At 28.1% G+C, this 27148-nt stretch overlaps 1 protein-coding gene across 1 annotated transcript in view; it reads left to right on the top strand.

The window, feature by feature from the left end:
* The window catches only part of shtd (shattered), a 104602-nt gene that overhangs the window by 39216 nt on the left and 38238 nt on the right, over positions 1-27148 (top strand). Inside the window, exons 15-28 of the mRNA XM_067269128.1 lie at positions 2964-3229; positions 3299-3499; positions 4427-4497; positions 5175-5266; positions 7255-7403; positions 11122-11197; positions 11281-11379; positions 12474-12596; positions 12905-13139; positions 14780-14857; positions 17534-17623; positions 18674-18785; positions 24362-24508; positions 24593-24642. Of these exons, the coding sequence (XP_067125229.1) occupies positions 2964-3229; positions 3299-3499; positions 4427-4497; positions 5175-5266; positions 7255-7403; positions 11122-11197; positions 11281-11379; positions 12474-12596; positions 12905-13139; positions 14780-14857; positions 17534-17623; positions 18674-18785; positions 24362-24508; positions 24593-24642 (1789 nt within the window). The remainder of the gene's footprint in view (positions 1-2963; positions 3230-3298; positions 3500-4426; positions 4498-5174; positions 5267-7254; positions 7404-11121; positions 11198-11280; positions 11380-12473; positions 12597-12904; positions 13140-14779; positions 14858-17533; positions 17624-18673; positions 18786-24361; positions 24509-24592; positions 24643-27148) is intronic.

The following is a 27148-nucleotide window of genomic DNA, read 5'->3' as shown; positions in this document are numbered from 1 at the left end:
GTATATTTTAATAAAGATTAAAAAAAAATCTGTTTAATTTGTACATTTTCGAAACATTTAATTGTAAGAATTTTCAAAAAATTCTATTTATGATTTTATTGAATTGATTGATTTATAACATTTTTATGCCCTGAAACAAAAAATTATAATATACTTCAAGGAACTTTGTGCAGTAGAATCTGTTTATTATGATTACTTTGGGACTTAAAAATTTTTGATAACAATAATCTGTTGATAACATTAAACAGAAGATAAAAAATTTCTATTATTGAACTCAATTTATTACAAACAATTAACAGTATGAATGTGTGCAATTTATATTTATCACAAACTATTCACTTAATACAACATTACACATTTATGTGTGTAAAATTTTTTATAAACAGTTGTTATTAACTCAACAGATCATGAAATTAACCTAGAGAAATTATAACAGCAATATAACAATAACCAAAGTTTGATTATAATAGGCAAAATATTTTTAACTAATTTTATGTAGTGTTTTGATTGATGGATCATAGACTGATTATGATAATAATAGGTGATTGGTAACCTTATCTTTGATTATAATAACTGGATTCCACTGTATTTTGTCTTATCATTAACATTTGCTTACCTCTCCATTCTACAAACATAAGAATAAGATAGAATTTCTGGTCTAGATCTGTAGATTATAAATTATGATTTTTCTATTTTCTTTATGGCTAATAGTATTTGAAAAACTGCTTACTTCTTGCTTTAGAATATGTAAATTTACAGTCATTTCAGAAAGAATACAATTATTTTCATTTTAATAAAGTGTGATTATGTGGGAAAATAGTCAGAAAACAAATATAGCTTAAGCTCAACCTTAATAATACTATCTAGTATCAGTGAACTGAACTAATTTGCAAGAAATTTTTGCATGATCTTGATTTACTGACAAACTATGATCAATGATTATATCCAATCTTTCATTCTCTAAAAACTGCACTTGTAGTAAACCAGAGTGCTATTTCTCAAACCTTAAAATGCAGTACAATTGTAATTCTCAAACATTATGGTTGTCTTAATCAATCTTCTTCAGAACAGAAAGAAACAAATTTCAATTTAAAAAGAACAAAAGTTGGAGTCTTATGGAACATTGATTTTGAATATTAACGTTTTAGAACAACGAAAATTTAAATGCATGTGTTAATTTGTACATAGATTAAAATAAAACAAATAAAAACAATAAAAAATAAAATTAAAAAAACAAGAAAAGAAATAAAAAATAAAATAAAATATATAGCTTATCATTGACTCAACACCAGAATGTATCAACCAAAACGCTCTAACCTGTTACCGGTGCGCACTCTCTAGACAACCATCAACACAAAATCAACGGAAATTGTTCGTTACTAATGATTTCTGTTGATTTTGTGTTGATGGTCGTCTAGAGAGTGCGCACCGGTAACAGGTTAGAGCATTTTGGTTAATATATAGCTTGTAAATTTAACTGTATTTTAACAAATGAGTATGTAAATATAAGTATGCACAACTGGATATAATACTTAATATATATGATGGTTACCTTGAACACAAAGAGATATTATCAGACACTATTATATATATATATTAAGGATTATATCCAGTTATGCATACTTGTAAGTTTTTTGTATGGCATAGTATATGCAATGAGTTATGTCATTAGTCTAATTCTTACATATATATTTTTGTTAACAATACAGTTAAGTTTATGAACTATATATTTCATTTTATTATTTATTTCTTTTATTGTTTATTTTTATGTATTTTTTTGTTTTGATTTGTAAATTTATATTTTAATTCATGTAGAAGTCTGACATATGCATTTAAATTTTTGTTGTTCTGAAACATTACTATTTGAAATCAACTTGTTCCAGAGATATTCCAGTTTTCATTCTTTTTGTTGAATTGAAATTTGTTTGTTTCTGTACTGAAGAAGGTCAATTAAGATGACCAAAAACATTTGAGAATTGAAGTTGTACTGTATTTTAACGTCTGAGTAGTAGTGCTATGGTTTATTCAGTCTTTCAAAAGAAAATATATAAATTTGAAGGATGTTGGTCATTACAATGAATTTATTAGATGATAAGATAATTGTATGGAAAGTGGTAGAGCATAAGTTTAAATAAATCATTAATCTGATGAGCAGAAACATTATGGATGATAATAAAATATAGCTTTGCCAGAAACAAAATCAAGAGTGTGATTCAGCAGCAAGCATGACTGCCTTAAAAGCAAGCAAATATTCTTTATTTGATGCATTTATGAGAATGCTGTGGGGCAGGATATCCTGTCTTTCGGCATAGAATGAGTTAAAGGATAAGTTCCTCATCTCAAAAGCAGGGAGCTAATTGCACTGATGGAAATATGCTTTTGACGGCCCGAATGGTGATAAGATAGTTCGTCAAAGTTAAACTCTACAAATCCTGCTTATCTGATAATGTTATCTATAATCTTGTGTTTGTTATGTGAGGAATTTCTGGAGATATCTTTATCAGGAAAGTAAGATGTTAACATTTGTGAAGAACTGCTTTTTTTACTTTATGGATTTCAATAAAACCACATAACCTTAGTGGTAGGATATAGAAATTATTACTTTAAGGATTGGTAGAACTTGTACTAGGCTAGATTTAGAAATCTTATAGAGACTACAGAAATAGTTTGTGAGGTACTTTTTGGTGTAGAAAATTTAATCTGTGTCATTGGTATGTTTGATCAGTAAGTATTCTGAATTACTGGATATGTCTAAACATAGTATAAAAGAGGATTGTATAAACTACAGGGATGCTGAAAACATATCAAATGCTCTGTAACTGAATATATGTAACTGATATTCTAGGATTTCTTCTAGTTGTATTTCAAATTAGAGCCTGAGGATAGTTAACAAAAATCATTTTTTTTTTAAATACTTGCTGGTTTAGTTTCATAATTTATTAAAACATTATTTCATATTTCAGTTACAAAGCTATTACAAGCTTTAAATAGTATTTTGCCAAAAGAAATTGCTATTCAAATATTTGCCAAATGGTATGCTATGAGAAATGCTCCTGGATCGAGTGACTTAACAATTCGTTCTGAATTAAAAACATTTCTTTTATGTCTTCTAAATAATATGGGTTATGATACGGATGTAACAACATTGGGAGGTATTTTAAATAAAGATATGTCATTATCTCCTGTAGCAGTAAAGAAAGCAAAAACTTCTGAGCAAGGTACTGATGAGGTAAGATAAATGTTTGGAATTACTGAATTTAAGTATTATGAAATATATTTTGTCATCTTCTAATTTTAGGATTGGTCATACTTAATATCATCTACACATTCCAAAATGAATCAGGATCAAAAAAATTCTGTTGGTTTTGCTAATTATGATGAAAAGTTTCAAATAAGTTCTAGTTACATTTCTGAAAAAGAAATCAACAGCATTAACATTCATTCTCCTTTATTACCATATATATCTTACATTCATTTAGCATTACATCTTGTATATGAAGTAAGTAAATATTTAAAATATACAAAAATATTTTATATTAATTGTTAGGCAATGATTAGTAATTGTTATTCATCACAAATATGTTTTAAGTGTTTAATATTAAATTTTATAAAGATAAAATTTTTTTTTCATAATTAAATGTACAGGCTGTTCAGAAAGTCACTGCATTTTTCTAATCATATTTATGCATTATTTTGAAAGATATGTGGCCCCATGCTTACCAGTTCTAAATCCACCAGACTTTTATCTATGGGGAGCAACAAAATCTGTAGTATATCTGAGATCATCCATGCACATTGGATGACTTGAAAGCAGCAATAACAACATTTATTAAGTCTTTCAAGCAAGCAAATGATAGTACAGTAGAGCATTGATTATCTGACTTAATTGGGGACTGGGGTTGGTCGGATAACTGAAAAGTCAGATAACCGAAAAGTATGAAAAAATACATTATTAGTATAGTGTATTAGGCCTGGTTTAAATACTATCCTCCCTTTCATGGTTGAGCCAGTGCTGCCAGCTAAAACATGCAAAAATTTAACAAAAATAATATTAAAGTAGCCAAGACATAACCAAATATTGTAGCGCCACATCACTAGCGGACATTTGAATTTGCTGACTAGAACGCGGTCGGTTAATCGGGGGTCGGATAATCGATGCTCTACTGTAGTGTTTAGAAACAAAATAAAAAGGATCCACACCTGTATTGATGCTAACAGGGGTTACTTTAAACATCATTTATAATTGTCATTCATATTTACCTCCTGTATTTTATATTGAAACATGTCTGTTAATAAATATATAAGTGCACAATAACTTTCTGAACACCCTGTATAACCATTAAAATCTTTAATTTATTTTGTCGAAAAATAAGTCTTTATTTTAATTACTTGAAGTGTTTTGAAAAAAAGAAAAAAATATTTGCAGGATTGTAAACTAAATATACTTCAATGGAATGAATTATCATCATTAGCTTGTTTTTTGTATCAGATTTCAAGGTAAGAATCAAATTTTATGATTAAATGTTTTGTATTTTTCTCCTAATTTTATGTCATCATTCTTGTTTCATGATTATTTATGTAGAATGTAAAGGATTTTGTTTTGAATTTCATATATAGCTTTTAGTAGAATGATGATTTTATTTCAATATAGTGTTTTCTGTAATAGTGTTGAGTATAAAAGGGAATACATAAAACATACAATGTTTTATGTATTCCCTTTTATACTCAACACTATTACATATAATGTTAATTTTAGTGTGTGTATTATTTAACTTTCTAATTTAAATGACGACAATGATAACAAATGAAAAATTTTATTTCTAACACTACTTAACACTTAGTATCGAAATTAGATTGCACAGTTCTTCTAATGATGCTGAGAGTATTGAAAAATTAGAAATCTAAGATTTGGATGCATTGTATTTCATGAACAGTCATTGACAATTGCAATTAAGATTGATCAGAATATTGTTGGTATTGTTTGCTTTGGAGTAAATTAACACAAGTTACAATAAATTCTTTTTCATGCTTTATAAAAAAAGAAAAATATGTACAGTTTAACATTTATAGTGCATAACATATTACATTTGTTGATACATAAAATTCTATTATACTAACTTTATGGTTATACTAATTACTTAGTGAAATATTAAAGGAAGTAATTTCATTTTTAGAGATCTCAGGCTTCCATTGTATCAGAATCATTATTGGCAAGATTTTCCAGATGTTTGTTCTCTTCTGTCAGATAATTATCAGCTGTCAGAAGGTAAGCAATTTAAATGATCATTTTACTTAGTTCACAGAAATTGCTATGAATACTATCATAGATAAATAATTAAATCTTCTCAAGAACAGAAAAATACTTTATTATTAACTGAGAAAACTGACTTAATGACTGATTTAATTAATATTAAAAAGACTAAACACTGAACAGGAAAAGTAAAAATGGAGGACACACTTGAAAGCTCTGGAACAGAATGGTTTCATGGATGTTTTTTTCAACTGAATAATTTTTTCTTTTCTTTTTGACATTTTGCTTGGCCTCACTTGTTGATGGCCATGGGTGTCTGTTTCAATATAAATTGATGTCTAGATTAATTGTCAAATAGATTAATTGAATGTTATCAAATTTTTAAAATTAAGTTTTTGGACTTGTGAAATTTAAGATAGTTAATTGGAGATAGAATTAAATACTATAATTGTGAATGCTTCAGAACTTTGTGTTCTTATATTAGTTTTTCATTTAAAGGAAATGGTTTTATAAAATTACTTTTCTGGCTGCTATATATAACAGAAGAAAAGTATGGAAATCGGTCAAAAAAATTATCCCCTCAAGATTTTTACATTTTTGTACTTGGGACCTTGAAATGTCAAGAATTGCAAAAAATTTGAAGGTTTTCTGTATGTGTGGATGTTAGTTTGTGTGTGTGTGGGGGGGCACAATTTTGTTTACCCTTTAATTATTATGTCTTTGTGTACTTACTATTGTAATTTAGAATTTATTTTGTATGCTAGTACATTTTATATATTAACAGGACTTATTATTCTGGAAAATATGGATGCAGATATTTAGTCTTACAGATCAAAAATAATGTTTTTTATTTAGTTTAGGTGAACTAAATAAAAGCCCGTTAAAAAGCTGATAATTTGAAAATACAGTAGAACCTCTGTATGCGTCTGCTTTAGCATACGTTTAATTTAGAATACGTCCTGTTTGGACGAAACAAATTTTGCTTGGTATATGACTTAATTCAATTATACGTGCCATCTATGAACAAGTAGCAATATCAGTGTACTAGACCAGACTAGACGTTCACGGTTTATAACTTTGTTAAATTTCTTCTGATTTTAATTTGTAAGTAAAATTTTATTATTTTTATTAATCATGAATTGCAAAAGGGCAAATGAAAAGCAACAGAAAACTAAAAAAATGACTAGAATCACAATGGAACTGAAAAAAGAGATTGTTGAGAAATATGAAGGTGGACATGGGTGTTTGAGATTTAACTGTTGCATACTGTATTCCGAGAACGACAATATCGACAATCGTGAAAAATAAAGACATTATTAAATCTGCTAATGTTGCAAAAGGGGTTTAATCAATTTCTAAACAGATTATTAGTATTAAGGAGAGTTTGATTTGATTTGATTTTGATTTAATGATTTCAATAATATAATACAATATATTGTAATAACTTTAAAAATCTATAATAAAATTAATTTTTTTATTAATGTGCTCAAATAGTGTTTAAATTATTTTACAACCCCATTAATATATCATATCAAGAGGGTTTTTTTTTTACATGAGAATGGATTAATCATTTTTACATTACTTGTTATGGGAAATGTTGGTTTGGTATACGTCCTATTCGGTATAAGTCCAAACATCAGGAATGGATTAAGGTCGTATACTGAGGTTCCACTGTAATTGAATTTGATTTTTTGCCTGAGGATGATAGCTGTAAGCTATTTGAAAGTGCTTGCGAGTACATGTGAATTTTAACAAGTCACTATTTGTAACACCGCAACACTGAAGTGTTAATTATTTAATCTCTGAACCTGGCATGAAGTGTATTTTATGGTCATTATGTTATAATCAATTGTAAAAAACTGACATAATTGAATTTAAAAAAATATTAATACTTTTATGATAATTCATCATTGTACTGTAATTTTTTGCATGATGTGTATATTGTGTGTTCATAAATAGAAACAGTGCAGGCTACAGAATAAGAATTCTTATTTTAATTTCAGATGAAGTGAATCAGCTCCATGCTCCACCGTATTTTACTAGTTCACCACCTAATATTTTCGGATGGCTTCAATCACTGCTATTAAATAAGGAATTTCTACCATTCTTATATATTTCTAATGTTACCAAAACAATTAGGGATGTCATATTGGTAATGAGTTTGTATAATAACAACTTGAATATGATTTGTTTGTATTGTTAATTTATTTAAAAATTTTTAATACTTTATATTTATTGTTATAAATGCATGGCAATGTTTATTTTAAATTACTTCTGGTTTATTTTTTATTAACTATAGTAAATTTTAGGTTTTCCAAACTAGATATCATATAGACTTATTAAACTGAGACAGAGAACAATTTTAATTTTTATTATTCTCCAATATGTATTTCGAGCCTTGTATGTCCCATTTCAGTTGGAATATAATTTATTTGCACAGTTGATTGGTCTCTGTTCCAGGTTTAATAGGTCTGTATGATATTTGGTTTGGAAAACATGGGATTTACACATAATGTCATATAAAACAAAAGATGACTGCTCCCCAAAGAGAAATTAATGAAAAGAACAACCCCATATAATAAAAAAAGAACTTTAGTACATAAAAACAAAATAAAAAATATATATATATATTTGTTTATATTTTGTTTTTATGCACTAAAGTTCTTTTATATATATACATACATATATATACATACATACATACATACACATACACACACACACACACACACACATACGTACACACACACACAGACACACACACACTAGGGTGTCCCTTATTTTTCAAATATTTTTTTTCTCTAACGCACAGGGCCTAGTTTTGTTTATTTTACCCTTAAATACTCCCACAATAAATTTCAGCTCATTTTGATCTCTAGAACCCGTGCCGACTTGCATCGAATCATTTCCATACATATGGTGCTAGAGAAGTGGCACGTATTCGCTTTGTTTGCCATTCTAACACAATTTGTCAGGCTATTAACACGTATAGATTTTTTTTCGAAGATGTCAGTGGAATTACGAAGCACTAAAAAACATATTTTCTTAGTCGGAGAGATAAACCACCAAATCACGGATGCAAAATTTCCGTCAAATCGGCAAGTTCTCGCAGTTCTGTTTTTTAACATTTGCGAAGTTAAACTAACTGTAAGTGAAAGCGTAAATCTTGTAATACACGAGTGTATCATATTTTGGGAAAAAGCTAGAATACCTACAAAATCTATACCTAACTGTGTCAAGAAATTGGTGGATATTTATCAGGTATGGAAACTCTCCATACGTGATAAAGATCCACCAATTTCTTGACACAGTTAGGTATAGATTTTGTAGGTATTCTAGCTTTTTCCCAAAATATGATACACTCGTGTATTACAAGATTTACGCTTTCACTTACAGTTAGTTTAACTTCGCAAATGTTAAAAAACAGAACTGCGAGAACTTGCCGATTTGACGGAAATTTTGCACCCGTGATTTGGTGGTTTATCTCTCCGACTAAGAAAATATGTTTTTTAGTGCTTCGTAATTCCACTGACATCTTCGAAAAAAATTATACGTGTTAATAGCCTGACAAATTGTGTTAGAATGGCAAACAAAGCGAATACGTGCCACTTCTCTAGCACCATATGTATGGAAATGATTCGATGCAAGTCGGCACGGGTTCTAGAGATCAAAATGAGCTGAAATTTATTGTGGGAGTATTTAAGGGTAAAATAAACAAAACTAGGCCCTGTGCGTTAGAGAAAAAAAATATTTGAAAAATAAGGGACATCCTACTGTATACATACATATACATACATACATATATCATATATAAAATGAATAAAACAAATTATTGAACAGATTACTGTTTATTATGTAGAATCATTTTATGCATTTTTTTAAAACAGAAAATTTCAAAATAAAAGATCTCCAAATCGGATATAGCTTAGTGCAAAAATGGAAAATCATCTGGATGAATTAAGGGTAAAGAAAGGGAAGTATTCTTAGTAATTGAGGTATCTAAGAGAAAATAATTTCACATTAAAGACAATTAAAATATTTAAAAAATAAAATTGTATGAAAATAAGTGATATGACAATTAAATTTGGGGAAACTTAGTGTAGCCCTAGCAGCCTCAGCAGAATCCATAATAAATAAGTTGGCCAGTTTATTAAAAATTAGGTAAATCTTATTCACTTGAAATAAAATTTTATGAAGCAGTGAGACAGTGAGAAGTAGCCATAGACTGTATCAGCAGACAATAATTGACAATAGATTGGAAATTAGTATAAAAAAAGGCCATCCAGTTAGAATGAGAAGAAATAAGGCAACATGATGTCAGAGAATACCACTACTCATCATTAAATCTTTAGAAAAAGAACTAACTTGATTTTTAAATAACAACCTTCATCAAACACTGTACCTAGGCCATTAATTGTAATAATAATAATAATAATGCAATTTCTGTCCATAAAAAAAAAAGAAAGGGAGGTTGGATAGGATTATGTAGAAGGAAGTAACATTGCCACTGTCTAATATTAACCCGAGATTATATAATTCCAATTGATTAACAAGTTCATTTATAGTAGATCATAGAACAAAATTGCTAAGTTTAATTTTAAAAGTAAAAAATAATACACAGTTATATTTAATTACAATTAAATTATGAAATTAGTAAAATCAATTTAGCATATGTAAGTAAAATACATGTAAAAGTTCAAAATGTAAAATATTTGTATTATTTTTTTTTACTTATAGTTTATTTTTTAATTTACATATTTTTATATTCTTTACTATGTTTTCTTATATAGTATATACACGGGATGACCTTGATAAACTGAAGCAGCAGTTTTCCATACCAATGATTATATTGACATTTGAAATGAGTTTTACAGCACATTTTGCATGAATTTTTAGGATATTAATTAAAATGGAGCTTGTATTTAGTGTATTTAAAAGAAATAACTAAGCAAATATTTTTCTTATAAACATTTACTTTCAATCTTTGTATTTCAAAAATGTGGAATAGAATTACACATTAACGTTAAGGCTTACATTTATAAAAATAAAATAATCCATAAATATCTTAGAATTAATAAATATTTCCAAAACAGATCCATCTTCAGATTGATTTGAAAATTCAACGATGTTGTTCAAAAATGAACTTTTCATTAATTCTAAGATAATTCTTGACTCCTTTATTTTCACAAGTATAAGCTTTAATGTCGGTATTTGTCTATGGAGTTGGTTGGTAAGTGTAATTGAAATTACAGTATGAAACTGTTACTAAATTCAGAAACTTGAATTATTATTCTGCTCTGTAAAGCATGTTTTGCTTTTATTTTATATATTTTAAGACAGACGTATGTGATGACAAAATTAAGAGAATATTGAATATCAACAATAGGTTCAATCACCATTCTAATTGTCAAAATTAAAAGAGGTGATTGCTAGCATCAGTTGATGTTCAATATTACCTTAATTTTATTGTCTGTGTGCATCTACCTTTAGGAAGAATTGAAAAAGATACATAGAAATAGATTATATAAATTCAAAGGCTCATTTTTAGATTCCTTAACATGAATTGTAGTTTTGTGTATTTTATTATTTCAACATAACAGAATAATTAATTTAGGATGTTTTTGCTTGAAAAATATTTAAGTATTAGTAAATATTCTATCTTGATTTTGAGCTGATATTCCGAAAATTCAAGTAAAATATGCTGTAAAATCAGTGGAAGTAATAATTGAGTTTTGGTTTGGACAGTTTATCATACATTCTGTATATATTTAAAAAAGCATAGAATATATTTCAACTAAATTAAATATATTTAATAAATTAAAAAGGATACAGAAAAAAATCACTAATTCTAAATTATTTAATTTGATTAGATGTATAGCTTGCTTCTTATGAACGTTACAAATAAAAGAACAATAAATGATTATCTGCAATCTTTAGTAGTACCTGGTGAGTTGAAAAATTAATTACTTGATATAGGTTGTTAGTTTTATTGACAAAATATTTATTTACAATAATTTTAAATTTATTAGGGAGAAGATTTGTAGATGAAGTTGAATTAACATTTTTCCAAGAATTATCAGTGACGTGTAATCCGGAAGAAAATCTTATCTTATTTCTTACTCATTTAGGTACAAAATACTTATTTCTTTAAATTTGACAAATTTTTTCTAAATTTATTAAGTGGTTAATCAGTGATACAATAGAATAGAACCCCAATTATTTAAGGTGTAATGTGGACTAATGCCATGTTGGATAACTGAAAACTAAAACAAATGACCATAGCCATTTCATATTAAAAAATACCTAAAAAACTGTGGTATTACTGTTAAGACACTTTATATACTTTAGTGAATTTAATCATATATAACAATTTAAAATCATTAAAATGATTTGTTTGTTACCTTTTATTATTTAACTTTCATGTGAGACAAACCATTCTTATTAAAAACATAACTATAATAATATGCATATTTATTCTTAAAACTATTGTATGTATTAGCTACATAATAAATGATTTACAAATTATGTATGATTAAATTCATCAAGATATTAAAAGAGGCTTAAAAGTGATACCATTATAAATTTTTTTGTAATTTTTAATCTGAAATGGCTATAGTCAACTGGTTCACTAGTTTTCAGCTATCCAAGGTAGCATTGGTCCATGTTACCTTGGATAATTGGAGTTCTGCATATAATTATGTAATTAATTATACAATGTGGTAATTTATTTAATGATGATAATTACATTTAACAAAATTTGATTAGTAATTCTGTAATTAGAAACAGATAACAAATTAATTATATTCTTTCCAAATATATTGATAACTATATATATAATTTATTTTAAGTATAAACTTGTATAAAGCTAGATGCAACCATACTACATCAGCATCCAGAGAAATAATGATAGGATGTACTAGCTTTGTTGTATTAAAAACTACATTTTATGAATGTGACTGGATCACCCTAATGCATACAGTATAGTGCTTATATTTAAGATAGTAAACATTTTAGAAGTTGAAAAGTATCAATTTCATTGTAACTTTAAATTTTTATCTTGCATATTTGAAAATTGCATTGTTTTTAGTTAAAACTGCTTAGTAACTTTCTATTATCATTGGTTGGAATAAGAAGCTGAAAACAGTCGCTAACACATTATTAACTATTATCAATATTTAGATGTAAGAAGTACTTAAATTTTACAAAATTTATTGTTTTATAGGTATTAATAATGAAGATCTAAACAAACTTCCTCTTGGAGTTGCACTTCCAATTAGAGAAGTCATATTACATTGTCGGAAGAAACCTTCATCTGATTGGCCTGCTGATGCATATACATTAATTGGTATTATCAAAATTTAATTTTAATAAACTTAAAATATTTTTCTGTAGAAGGACATTTTAATTTTATGTTTTGTGAATTATGATGTACTAAGTATAAATACTGGGTTGCCACTCAGCATACAGAACAGTTATTTCAGTTTAATGATGCAAATTTATAATTTTGAAAAATAAGTTTTTATTCACATATTTGAAATTGAATATAAACGATTTATTTATTTTTTATATTCAGTTTCTTTAACAAGTTGTAAAAAATATCAGTAGTTCCTGTATATAAATAAATTATTAATTTGAAAAGCTTAAATTTTATAGGTAGACAAGACTTAGCTGCTGCTCATGCCGGAACCATTTTGCCTCTTTACCAGTCAAAAAGTTTTGATAATGTGAAACACGTAATTGCAAAAGAAGACGAAGATGGCTTAGACCATTTAGATCATGAAGTTTTACAGTTAAGATTTAGTCAAGATCAAAGAATATATGAAGTGTATAGAATGTTGCAATCTTCAAAACCAGTAAAAATTGTTTTACAGCAGAGACCAGAAGTAAGGTACGATATCATTATATTAATAAAACTTATTTTTTTAAATATTACAATTGCTCATTTGTTTTAACATCATATTGAAAAATAATAAACAAATGATGATACTAGATTTTAATCAGGCTATAATATGGCTAATTATAAATGTTTTATGGAATATGGACTACAGGTTAAGCCACTATCTTCTTGTATTAAATTTAATATTTAGAAGTTAGTTAATTTAGAATATTATGGAAGAAAAAGCAGTACCTGAACCCACTCTAGATTGATCCTTTTTTCTAGAATATTCTAAATTAACTAATTTTTAGTATAAAGAAAAATATTCTTACTAGACTATACAATAAAATGAGTCCTTTTTTCGATCCGTCCCTTCACACGCTTTTTGGAGAGGTATTAACAAGTCTACAGCGGAACAGTCCTTTTATTTGAGGCTACATGTCCGCCGACAAATGTAAAAAAGTTAAAAGTCCTCTAGCGGTGGCTTACATAATCTTTAAAAATTAAATTAATTACATTAGAAATAGCCGAGACGATTTCATATTTAAAGAAAAATATTCTTACTAGACTATACAATAACTATTTATTGTATAGTCTAGTAAGAATATTTTTCTTTAAATATGAAATCGTCTCGGCTATTTCTAATGTAATTAATTTTTAGTTATTAAATTTAATACAAGATGATGGCTTAACTATTTACTTGTAGTTTGTATTATGTAATATCCTTATGATTAATTAGCCATATTATAGTCTGGTTTTGTTTGCTTCTATGTTGGGCTTGGTTTATATGTAATTATATATATTCCATGCTGGGATAAAAGCTTAAGTTGGCTGAGTTCTATGGTGGGCTGAGGTCATATAATCATCTCCAGCTGGTGTACTTAGTGACCTGTATGGTCACTAAGTACACTAGCTGGAGATGATGATATGACCTCAGCCTACCATTAAATTAATTGCTCTGGAAGTAAATATTGAGTGGAGGTCTGAGTAATGTAATTTTCACTACATTACTTGACAAGCAGGATTTATGGTCCAGGCTAATCATTCATAAAACTTTTTGTAATCTTTTTCATTATAGTTATCATTAACTTTGGACATACTATCAATTTTAAACTATGTTTTTACACAGTCAGCCTTGACTTGAAGCTAATAAAGTGCAATTGTTATTAGTTTTATTCAGTGTTTTAAATATTTATCATTGTTTTAATTTTTATTTGTTTATAGCACAGTAGTTTAATTTGTTAGCATTTCTCATTTTCATTTTATCCGAAGTTACTTTTGTTAAGGACAGTGCTACAGAAAGGAGCAAAGAACACATGATGTAGTTATTATTAATTAATGAATTATATATTTAATAACTACAATTAAAAGTTATACATTTTTTCATTGTTTTAACTTATACAATGTTTTTTAATATCAGTCAATAAAACTAGAATTTTTATTGATTTATTTACATATCCCACTTAATGTTAAAAGTTGGTTATTGCTACCAGTGTAGGCAAGTCCAAATTAATTTCAATAAGTGGATTCTAATGTATACCTAATTTAAAGATAAGTTAAATTAAAAGTTAGAAGAATATAACAAAATATTTTAAAGTAATAGTGACAGTAGTATTTTTAAGGATTTAATAGATTTTTATATTTTATTGCAGCGACCATGACTTTATAGAAGAACAAGAAAGGCATCTGTACACTCTTTGTATCCGAACTATGGCACTTCCTATTGGAAGGTGGGTAATATATTGTTATAAAAATTTAGAAAATTAAATTTGCAAAATTTGTGTATTACATTTTTATAGTGATAATTACTTACTTACTTTTTTATAATAAGTATTAATTAATTTTATTCATACATTTTCAACAATATCAATACTTGGAGATTTTGACATTATATATGTCTTCAAATTGCAAGCATTAATCATTGTGAAATTATTTAAGGAGCTTTGATTTTATATTGAATTACAATATAACAAAGTATTTTCTTTTTCTTTTCTCTTATTTTAATGCAGTGATAAATATTTAAAATATAGTGCATTAAGCTGTTACATTTATTAGATTTTTGCTTTATGAATGAATATATTTGCTTTATGAATGAATATATATATATATGTGTGTGTGTGAGAGATCGGATTTGATGAAATGTTCAAAAAAAAATTCATTTTTTGTCTTGAAAAGTGAAAAAGAAATTTATTTAAATCTCAGAAAAAAAAACTTTTTCCATTTTTATTACCGGAGGATGAGTGCATTTCTCTCCCCTGGACTCATTTCCTTTCCCAGGGAACTCAGAATGTGTCACTGGGAACTAAAACAAAAAATTTACTATTGGTGAAAAAACATGATTTGGAGTATAAAAAGGAGTGACTCAAGGACAAACGGTCGCCAAGAGTTTGCGAATGTATCAACAAAAGTGCCCCGAAAAGGTTTCTTGTCATCCAGGCTACCCAGAACTTCTTTCTTTGTGTTTCTTTAGTGAACACCGTTGAACTCCCTGGATTATTAGATCCTCCAATTCTCTCCATCAATTTTCTCCATTCAATTTTCTCCATCACCCCTTGACCGAACTTCAAGAAAAGGAAATCTCAACCACTCCTGGATTCCGTCCCCACTGAACAACCGATCGAATGAACTCAAATCGTCGATCCAGAAGTCTGCACAGTCTAGTGCATCCAAGGTATATATATCAACTCGTGGTTTCTTGTAAACTCTCTTTCTCGATCGTTATTCAATAGGATAGAGACTCTGTATTCCTTTTGTTAAATTAAATCGGTTGTTTTAATTGTTAACACCGTATCCGAGTGATTCACTTCAGAGCCGTCATTCACTCCTCCTCCAGCCCAAATCTGACTGCCCGTGCACGTGACCGCTTGCACGAATTTCGAATTTGCAGCCATCTAGGTTTCTGTGTCTATCTTAGAAGACACGGTTGTGTCAGTCTTGACAAGGCGCTAAAGAGGTGCCGACCCTCTGGTCACACATGTATGTACTGTTGTATTAGTTCTTATGTAGTGTGTTTTTGAGATAATGCTAAATTTTGTGTGTGTGTGTGAAATGTAAATTGTGGACCTGGTCAGAATGTTCTGACTTCACCTGCGAATTTCAGCTCACTGGAAACTTTATGCAGATTTTATGAGTACATGCGATATGGGTACATGGGATAAGAGAATGGAGGAGGAAGTTGAGAGACAAACAACCCAGAAGTGATTTGCTTGGATTACTAATTTAACATTAAACAACAAAAGATTTGTTTCAGCTTAGTAGCTAACACCTAACACACTCATCATCAATATAATTTTTAATGTATTTATTAATATAATACTTATCGCACATTGCATCTTTATCCAGAGAGAGAGAGAATTTACAATGCAGTCACGTGGAGTCAAATACTTCCTGACTTTAAGATTCCCATGTTGAATAAGGAGTTTAATTTTTTAAGCTTCCAAATAGAATGTCCTTGTTGTTGTTAGTCTTTCACCATTGAACTGTGTCATACAATGTTCTCATTGTTTTGAGATGGAATGCAGTTATTGCATGTATTCAAAGGGAAAGGCTGCATGCACACACACACAAGTGAACTTGGAAAGAAGGGAACTGCTTCTTCCTTGAGCAATTCTGTTTATCATTCTCCAGTGATCTTATCATTACCCCTTGACTTCTGACCGAATTGGGTAAAATCAGGTGAGGAGCTTGCTTGTTGTCAATCAGAGATTTTCTGCAAACTTCCCTGAATGAGTCAAACCCAAAGGAAGATGTATCATTTTTAAAAGAAAGTGAAGTCAAAGATCTTATGAACTTTCCTGTTGAATTCAATCTTTTAACTTTTTAACAAGATATTAATACAAATATTATTTTATATAAAACAAGCCCTGGATTCTCACATATGTAACAATGTAATTTAATTTTTTGTTTACTAATTAAACATTCACAGATGTTAGGGATATGTTTTTGAAAGTTATTTTATTTAGAAATTCTAATAGTTATTTAAAAGTTTTGTGAATTAAATAGGATTATTTATAGAAACTTAAATCTCTGTTTTTTTTTATTATTATAAAATCTGCTGTATTTATTAATATTTTTATTCTACAGAGAAGTCACTGACAAGAAAGATACAACATTTATTATGCAAAACAGTTTTTTTGTAAATTTTAATTTATTTTGATGTATTAAATGCTTTGTTGTTTATGGATAATTTTTGTAAAGAAGTTTAATTTTTCTTCAGTATTTTGAAAATATACTTTATTATAAATGAGTTTTCTAGTCAAAGTTGTAAAAAGTAAGAACTCAATTTCATATGAAAGAATGTTTTGCATTTATACTAAATAGTTTATATATATTTAAAAATGTCTCTCTTATTTTGTTTTAGACATTAGTGAATGAATAAAAAATGTTCAACGTTATGTTATTTCTAGGGGCATGTTTACTTTAAGAACTTACAGTCCTGTTGTAACTGAGACACTTCCAATACCTAAGCTCTGTCTGACAGGAAGAGCTCCACCACGGTAAGCTTTTTTTTTTATAAATAATAAATATTTTAAGCATTTTGAATGAATACATCATAAAATTTTAATACGAATACTGAAAATGAAGACAAGACTACAAATTTAATTGATAATGACTTATAACAGAATTAAGTTTTCTAATTAAGAATTAAGTAGTAGTAATAGGTTACAAGAATACGATCATTTTATTATGTTTAAAAATATGTGATGATAAAGCATAGACATTTTGTACTTAGAAGAAAGTCTGTTTTAAATTTCTAAAATGTATTTTGACTTTTAAAATTAATCTTTTTCAGATCATACTTTTGTTTTATCATCAATGAATTATTAATCTTGCCATAAGATCTTAATAATTAAGTAATTATACATGTATTTAATCTTAAATTTACAATTTTAAAATACATGTATAATTACTTAATTTATAAATTATATATTAAAATATATATTAACCAGCATTGTATCTTATTAAAATTGTGTTAACTTCTACATTTTTAAATTGTCAAGCAAGGGCTTTGTTAAGATTAAATGAAATATTCTAAAGTTAATTACTAAAAATAATAAGTAGGAATGACGTTTTTATATTTAAATGTCTAATAATAACTGATAGGCAAAAGTTATTACGTTAAATTATGAAGTTATTCAAAGAAATGTATTTAATAATAAAGTTTAAATTTATTTAATTTAAAAGAATATTTTTGAAGTTCATTTATTCTATATTTATCTACATATTTCTTTATTTGATGTAATTTTTCAACAACTGAACTTTTCTTAAAGTATATTAGAATTCATTTTAAATTAGAAATAATTATAAATATAAGAATTTTTCATTTCAATGGTGATTATTTTAGCCATTACCTATGTAGAATACGTAAAGAATTTTTTGTCGCCAACACCAGTCAATTTTTATAACCATTCGGCTCTTTATTTTGGAATGAGCTTTGTAAAATTTCTTATTTCTTATTACTTCAATGATCCAATAACTAATTATTAATTGTGATCTGAGTGATTTGCTATTTACATGAACTAAAAGATTTCTTTAAACTATTTTAGAAATACGACTGTCGATCTTTCTCACATAGATGTTCCTGCAAACATGAATATGTGGCCATTATTTCATAATGGTGTAGCGGCCGGTCTTAGAATTGCACCAAATGCATCTCAGGTATTTTATATGATTAAAATTTAAATATTTAAAGTCTCAAATTTTACTTTTTGTATGATTTTTAATGGCTATTTTGTGGGATATGTTAATGATTGATTTTGATTGTCTTCACATTAATGTTATAATTTCCTAATAAGTTTGTTTACACTATTTTTTCAAAAAATTGAATTTGAACAAAAGAAAATGGAATAGTCAAAATAACTTTCTGACTTTGGAAAATTTTAATTTAGCTTTAATATTATATAATGATTATAAATTGTCTAGATTGAAAATAACGTAAATAGATATGAATTTATTGCAGTTTTATTAAGATTCAACCTTTTAAAGCAACATAAGAACCTTAACAGAAAGTTTTTGGCCTGTTTTTAAACACCCCTTTAAAGTTTATATATGTTACTGGCCAAACCCGATTCCAGGCCAAACTAGTTTGTCCTACGTGTGTCAGGATATACTAGTTTAGCCTAGGACAATCTAGTTTGACCTAGGCCGAACTGATTTAGTTATTATTCAAGTATATCAATAGTTAAAATAAAATTAAAAGGCAATCAGTTAGACAAACAATATTTATTCAAACATAGTCTACTTAATTATAAAAAACGGTATTGATTAGAAGTGACACAACACTTGTACAAAACTATAAAATAAAAATAAAACTGATAAATAAAAATAAGCTAATCAATACTTATCAGTTTGTATTTTTTTTTATTAAGCCATGCACTTTTAAAAGTAACTTTCGAAAATATTTTCAAAAATTCAAATGAAATAATAAAAAAAACTTTTAAAGTCAAACTAAAATTAAAAATGAACTTGTTTGTTTCTTAGTGTAACACACAAAATATTTAATCTTTTATTTATTTTTATAGGGTGGGTTAAAGTGTACTTAGGTAACCCCAATGTCGACGCTTCTGACTGTTCGTGCTCCCAACGGACTCCTCCCGGAGAGGAGCCGCTGGCAGTCCATTCATTGTTTAACGTCACTAGTTATTGATTCACAGTATTTCTTGAACAAAAGAAAAAAAAGGAAACGTCTACTAAAAATGTAGTTAACGTAACCAAACCAACCTAACCAAAGCACCACCATTGGGATTACCTAGGTACACTTTAACCACAGGGTGTACTGTGGTGGCATTTCGAATTAAACAAAATCATTTTTTTTACACTGGCACCTATTTGTAGTACATAAATCAGTTTGGCCTAGATCAAACTAGTTAAGCCTAAAGTATTTAGGCCAAACTAGATTGTCCTAGGCTAAACTAGTATACTTTGACATGTGTAGGATAAACTAGTTTGGCCTGAAATTGGGTTTGCCTGGTAACATATATACTAAATCTTTCTAGATTGAAAACTTGTATAAAAGTTGAGCAAGTCTTAATATGTACCGAAGCTGTTACTTTTGTATTGCAGTCTTAATTCTTCATCCACTTGAATATCAGAATTGGAATGCCTAAAACATGAAAGTACCGATTTTACATTACATTGTATGTTTGTTTTAACATTATGGACACTATCTGGCTATGCTTGATTTTTATTAACTCTTAATATTTTCATAATTGAAAATCAAGACAATACGAACAATGTTCATGTGAGAATATGGGTGAGGAGGTATTGCCCTCTTATCGTCGGATTGGTGGGGTCCGCTCACTTTGTCAATGGATAGCTTTAAAATTAAAAGGGTTCGAGCAGGAGGGTATGTGGACTCTCAATGAGATGTCGACAGTTATGGAGAGACAAAGAGGAGGCATCAAATAAATGCAAAATAAAAATTTTAATAAAATAAAACAAAAGAAAAAGGAATAAAATACAAAATGGGTTGAGATACGGGACCTATATTCCCTATTAACTGAGATAGAGAGAGTTTACAAACAGGTTATATTACCTTGGTGGACATCTCTGTGCTGATAGGAGCAGGAAGTTCAACTTGACGATGACTCGGCAGAACGATGTAAGGAGGAGAGTGGTGGAGCCCTGTTAGGCCTTGCAAAATGGTCAGGAACTCCTCAAATGAGTGGAAATTTGCCTCTCTTATTTCCAAATCCCTCCAATCACCATCTGAGAAGTTCATCAGCTGACGAGAAGATCAGATGTGTCATTCAGCCAGATGGTGTGAGAAAATCAAGATAAGGTGGAGAAAAGGAAAACTGAATTTTCCTTTTTCCCCTAAAAGAGGAATCTGTCAGCATTTTTTCAGGATGTTGTTTTCCCTTTTGTATTTTTTATTACATTAAGTTAAAAATTATCTTAAAATATTCAATAAAGGTTATTGATAATAAAGGTTCTGATTTGAAAAGAGAATTTAAAATATTGTTTAGAAGTATCTGGATGGGGATTTGGTTAACCTGTCCAGCTCTTCACATTCAAGTCCTTTAAATCCTCTTTCACTTCCTTCAGGAACTAAACAGTAGGCAACTTGAAGCAAAAAACTGTGACATGGATGCTGTTGTGAAATTTTAACATATTTGTAATGTTTTGTAGATGTCAAATCCTACAATGAAAGGTCAATGTTGAGGTAATTTTTAATGTGTATTTTTTTAATAGTGTTCATCGATCAATTTCATGAAGTTTTTGCTTCAAGTCACCTACTGTTTAGTACCTGAATGGAGTGAAAGAGGATTTAAAGAACTTGAACATTGTTCATATTGTCTTGATTTTCGATTATAAACATATTTTTTTCAAATTAAAATAATCTTGGGCTCATGTATGATTATTTTCTTAATGTATATATTAACATCACTAAGCCTTATGTATTAATAATAAATCAAACTGGGTAGTGTAACTGGCAATGCGACCACACGGTAAGTGGGAATTGTGGATTTGAATCCTGCTCTGGGCAAATTCTTTTCTTCCAGACTATTCTAAAATTATTTAATAAATATTAAATTGTTATAATTATTAATTTTGATCAGAGATGACACTTAACTTCTACCTCTAATACAAAATACTTAATATATAATTATTAATAGTAGCAAAAAATAGACCAATTAATTATGGTGATTGTTTGATTTAACTCTTAAAAAATGTCAACTGCTCATTTCTTGTATAGCACTAAATCACTTTATAAAAGTTTTCTAAAATTTAAAATTATATGAGAAAACAATGTAAAATAAATTCTGTTGAAATGAGATACAAATATATGCAGTAGTATACATCTATATTGTATATCTAGTATATTGTTATCCATCAATATATTGTATATTTGCTATATAATTTAATTTATAGTAAATAATATAATGTAATTAATATACAGGGATTGAACAAGATAACATGAACACCAGTGACATCAAGCTGAATGTTGTTAACACGTTAACTGCCACCTGTAATGTGATATTTTCTGTTTTTTCAGGCCACAATGAGAAAATTTGATATTTAATATTTTATTATGATATAAATAGAAGGGTCATTATATAAAAGTCAGTGGAGTGAAGATTAAAAAAATATATCAACGATGACAGGCCGTCGTATGGCCTGAAACCAGAGACTATATGACCACGGGCTATTTAATATTTAATATTAATTACTTTATATGTAACAAAAGAGAATAATTAAACTAGTTTTCGATATGTTTTCCTTTTTATTAACTATTCACTATTAAAAAAATATTATCAGATATAAAATAGCTTTTTATTAAAGAAAAAACTATGACCGCTGGCCATCGGACCATTTCATGAGGCCATACGACTGCTGGCGGTCGGACTAACTTTATAGATATTATTTACTTTATATGTAATAAAAGAGAATAATTAAACTAGTTTTCGATATTTTTTCCTTGTTTTAACTATTCACTATTAAAAAAAACACTATCAGATGAAGTGGTTCGACTGCCAACCGTCAAACTCCTTCATGAGCCTCACGGGGTGGTTCGACGGTCGGCAGTCAGAAACCAACTTCATAGACATCTGCAAGAGGTCACCACTAGGGTGTAAAACAACTTCTTATGAAGCCAAGATAATTTAACCTTGAGTGAAACTACATTGGTTATAGTGATGTCAGGCGACAGCCAACAGTCAGATGGCTCTGCGAGGCCCTAGGCCTGCGTGTTGGATGGGTCTGTGAGCCCCTAACTAGTATGACGGCCAGCATATTGGATGGCAGTTAACGTGTTAATAAGAGGTTGGACTTTTTGATTGTAATGCAGTGTTCTTCCAAAGTGGAATAGTTAAATAAAGATTATGAATAGTGTCCAGAGAAATGCTTCTCCATTCTTTACAAAGAATGAACTCAATATTCTGAAAGTGTCTGTGGGAGAGGAAACTATCGTACACAAAAATCTCCAAGATTCCCCACAATGTTTTGATGATGCCGAGATCAGGTGATTTGGATCTCAAGGAAGGTATTGAACTTACATTTAACAAACAAACCATAGCCAGACACATTTGGCAGTGTGGATAAGTGCACTATTGTCTTAGAACACTGCTTTTATACAAGTGTTTACATTATTTTGTCCAACTCCTGTATATCAACATTATTTACTAATATATATATATATATATGTGTGTGTGTGTGTGTGTGTGTGTGTGTGTGTAAACGTGTATTGTAGCAGGTATAATGCAGTGGCATATTTGTATAGCACGGATTCACTCTAACACAGTTCGAGAATTGGGAACATCTCCCATATAACACGGTGCTTTTATAGCATGGGTTCACTCTAACACGGTTCGGGAATTAGGTAAAACCCTCGTACGACATGAAATGTATTAAAAACTGTTACCAGTTGATGATTCTCATGCTGAGATCATTATATAGGATGAATAATCTCTGGTAAAATATTTACCAATAAGCATTTTACCCATAAAAAAAATCTACTATATAAAGCTGAAAAACTGGATTCTATCACTGTATGCCAAAAATGGCTACTAGGGGCACCCCTAGCAATTATTTAAATTAATTTAAATTAACAATATAAATTATTTTATATTTTTACAGTATAATATTCAGTATATTATTATTTTTATTTGTAATTTTGTATGTCCCGATGCCTGCATCGACCTTTTGTGAATCATAAATCTGATTTAACGAAGGATTTAACAGCATGTTTTTTAATTTTTGGAACCTAACCTCTCCTCTTCGCACTAGTTCTTTGTTTTGTATAACATGGATTTGCATAACATGGCAATTTTTTGGAACATAACTCCTGTGTTATACGGGGGGGTTACCTGTGTGTGTATATATATATATATACACACACACATATATCAGCTAATTTTTTTCCCAACATGAAATCTTTCTTGCAATATGGAAATAAATATTCAATTTATATTTGAGATAAATCAGTAGTCATTTAATAAGATTTAAGATTCCTACAAATATAATTTTTTTATGTAATACCATTATACTCATGTTTGTAAACTTTTAAAAAATAGAAAAACTTTCCTTACGTTAAATTATGGTTTATCTGGAATATAGATGTGTTCAATGCAGTGTATATATGATTTATTTAATTTATAATTTATTGTTTTATGATAACCACATTTTTGAAATTATGGAAATAGAAATGTTAAAGAATATATTTTAAAATTTAATATAAAACTAAGAATTGTTATATATGTAATACAAAAATTATATAATTGTTTCTTGTTCAGATTGATTCCACTTGGATTGTATACAATAAACCTTCGACCATTAGTAACGATACTCCAGTAGAACATGCAGGTTTTCTTATGGCATTAGGTTTGAATGGACATTTGTCCAACTTGGCAACAATGAGTGTGCATGATTATCTCTGCAAGGTATTGTTTTTCAGACATTTTTGTTTTTGTTTCCATAGAATATCAAAAAGTACTTGAAGTTAATAATTTATATATATTCTTTAGGGACATGAATTGACTAGTGTTGGATTATTACTGGGTTTGGCAGCTGCCAAGTAAGTTCTTACATCAATTGTCATTATCATAGTTTTAAGTTTTTATGCAATATACAGGGTGAGTAAAAAGTTTCTTGCACCCTTTTCTTTCCAAAAATATCGAAGATACTTTAATTTCATTAATGCAGTTAAATAGTCAAATATGGAGAAATTGAATTGATCTTTTTTGACCTAGAAAATAATTTTCTATATTACATAAACAATCACCTTTACTACTCAAATTTATAAATTGCAAATTATGCAGTGCTAATGTGTTTATTTGAATCTAGAAAATGGTTTTAGACTAATTAAATAATGTTTTTTAACTTTGTCATTAGAAATTTTATGCTACCTTTGCTCATTAAAAGTTACAATGTAAATTACCTTGATTTTCAAGGTCATTTATGGTGTAACTTTTATCTGCTTTTCTATGCATATGCATGACTTCCTATGTAGTTACGTTAACAAAATTAATATATATTAGTACTTTTGGAATGAAAAGTATTCAAGGGGCTTTTGACTCACCCTGTATATAAAAATTAATATTTATTTAAAAATTATTGTATTAAATTATGTAAAAATTTTGTATTGTTTGATCAGTGTATATGTGCATTTTTCATGTATTCAATTCTTTATTGTTTGAACCTGTTAGGAAGTTGTAAATGTAACCCTTAAACTTGAAATCATTGTGCCCTCTACTCTATGGTCCATGCCATGAACTAACTGGTGTAAATTCCATTAAGTGGTTGTTGTTCCTTGTGCTTTCTGTAGAATAAATGTGCATTGTTTTTTTTTCCTCCATCTTGTATCCATTTCTTCGTGTTTTCTTCAACACAACCTACATTAATTCACATCCTAAGAGAACCTTAGTTTGTTACAAGGGGGTTAAAGCATTACATAAAGCTGGAATTAATAGAAGATAATACAAAATAAAATACACAACTAATACAATAATAATTTTTTCTACATATTACAGTGATACATAAAACTAAAGTTAGTACAATTTAACAAATTAATGTAATAGCTTAAGTACAAGATAACACAAAATAAAATATACAACAATAATCATTTTTTGAAAACACAATAAATTATATCTTTCCAGAATTTAAATCTTATCAAATACTTTTTCCTGCTTGCTTCAAATTTTATACAATGAAAGAATATGTTTCCAAGTTTCATACATTTGCATACTACAGTTTCTACAAATTCTTTCAGGATCTATCATTAGTCTACTATTATATTTTAAAATATAATTTTGACTACATCTCAGTTGCAGTATTGAATGTTTTACATGATAATTTGTCTATAAACAAATAATCCTTGCACATAAGTTGTTTTAATACTACAATATAATCAAAAATGTTTGTTTTTTTCCAATGAACACCAATCTTCTTGTATGGTTTGTTCACAGCGCACTCTTATAATTAATGTTTGTTAGTTTTTTATCAAATGAGGGTCTTGAGACAACCATAGGAAAATAAACTGTGTCAATCTAGCAAATTCTTCAATGCCAATGATATGTAGAATTATTCATCATTGGACACAATTTATACAATTTGTTATACACTACTTTAACACAGTTTTTTCATCTAATTTCAAAAGTTTAATTTAAAATAAAATTATTGTTTTTATTGTTATTACCAATATTCTAGAAACACAAATTCCAAATACAACATGCAATCTGGAATTTTATTATATAACATGAAAATTTTTTTAAGATCTAAAGCAAGGACAATTTCTGTTTTATTGTAATATGTAATTGCATATACAGGAGCATCATAAAGTAATACAGTTGAAATCATTGAGTGAAATAACTTTACATAGATATAAGCAAAATTAATTTTAACTTTTGAAAGAATAGGCCATGTGCATTTTTCATATATATGTTAGAAGATTTTATTTACAAAACAAAGATTTTGATAAGCAACATATTATATGCTAATTAACCTGTAATTTAGTTTGAAGAATAAACCATTACATTAACAGCAATATATTTTCAAACTAATGTTTTTGGTCTAGTTTATAGGCCATCATCAGGACTTCTTTAACCTGTCCTCTGATATTCCTGAACTATCTTGGGTTGAAACATAATGACCTTGACTGGTGGTCCCAACATATCTCGTTTCTGCATTGGAATGTTTTTGACACTAGATGCAGCTAGTTGTTACAATTTTTATATTAAAACTAACTACTAAAATATAATTATTTTTGTTTTTACATTTTTTAATATATCTATTTTGTTTGTGCAAAATAAAACATAATTTTGGATGATACAATAGCCACAATTATTTTTTTACAAAATGCGTAATTTTCGTTAGGCTTAACATCAACAAAAATTCAACGTGAAGTGACATGCATCAGAAAAAAATTTCAATATGGAATAGGTTAACAATGAATCTTCAGAACATTTGATTGTTTACTGTTTCTGAATTTTAGAACATTTGACCAAAACATTTAAAAATTTGAAATAAATGGAAAATATTTTTTTTTACAAACTTAAAGCCTTAATAAAGAAAGCAATAATGTA

The sequence above is a fragment of the Centruroides vittatus genome, unplaced genomic scaffold (genome assembly GCF_030686945.1).
Source record: "Centruroides vittatus isolate TY-2023 unplaced genomic scaffold, ASM3068694v2 contig_347, whole genome shotgun sequence".
Lineage (NCBI taxonomy): Eukaryota > Metazoa > Arthropoda > Arachnida > Scorpiones > Buthidae > Centruroides > Centruroides vittatus.
The sequence above is the reverse complement of the archived record's forward strand: the minus strand, read 5'-3'. Positions and strand labels throughout refer to the sequence as shown.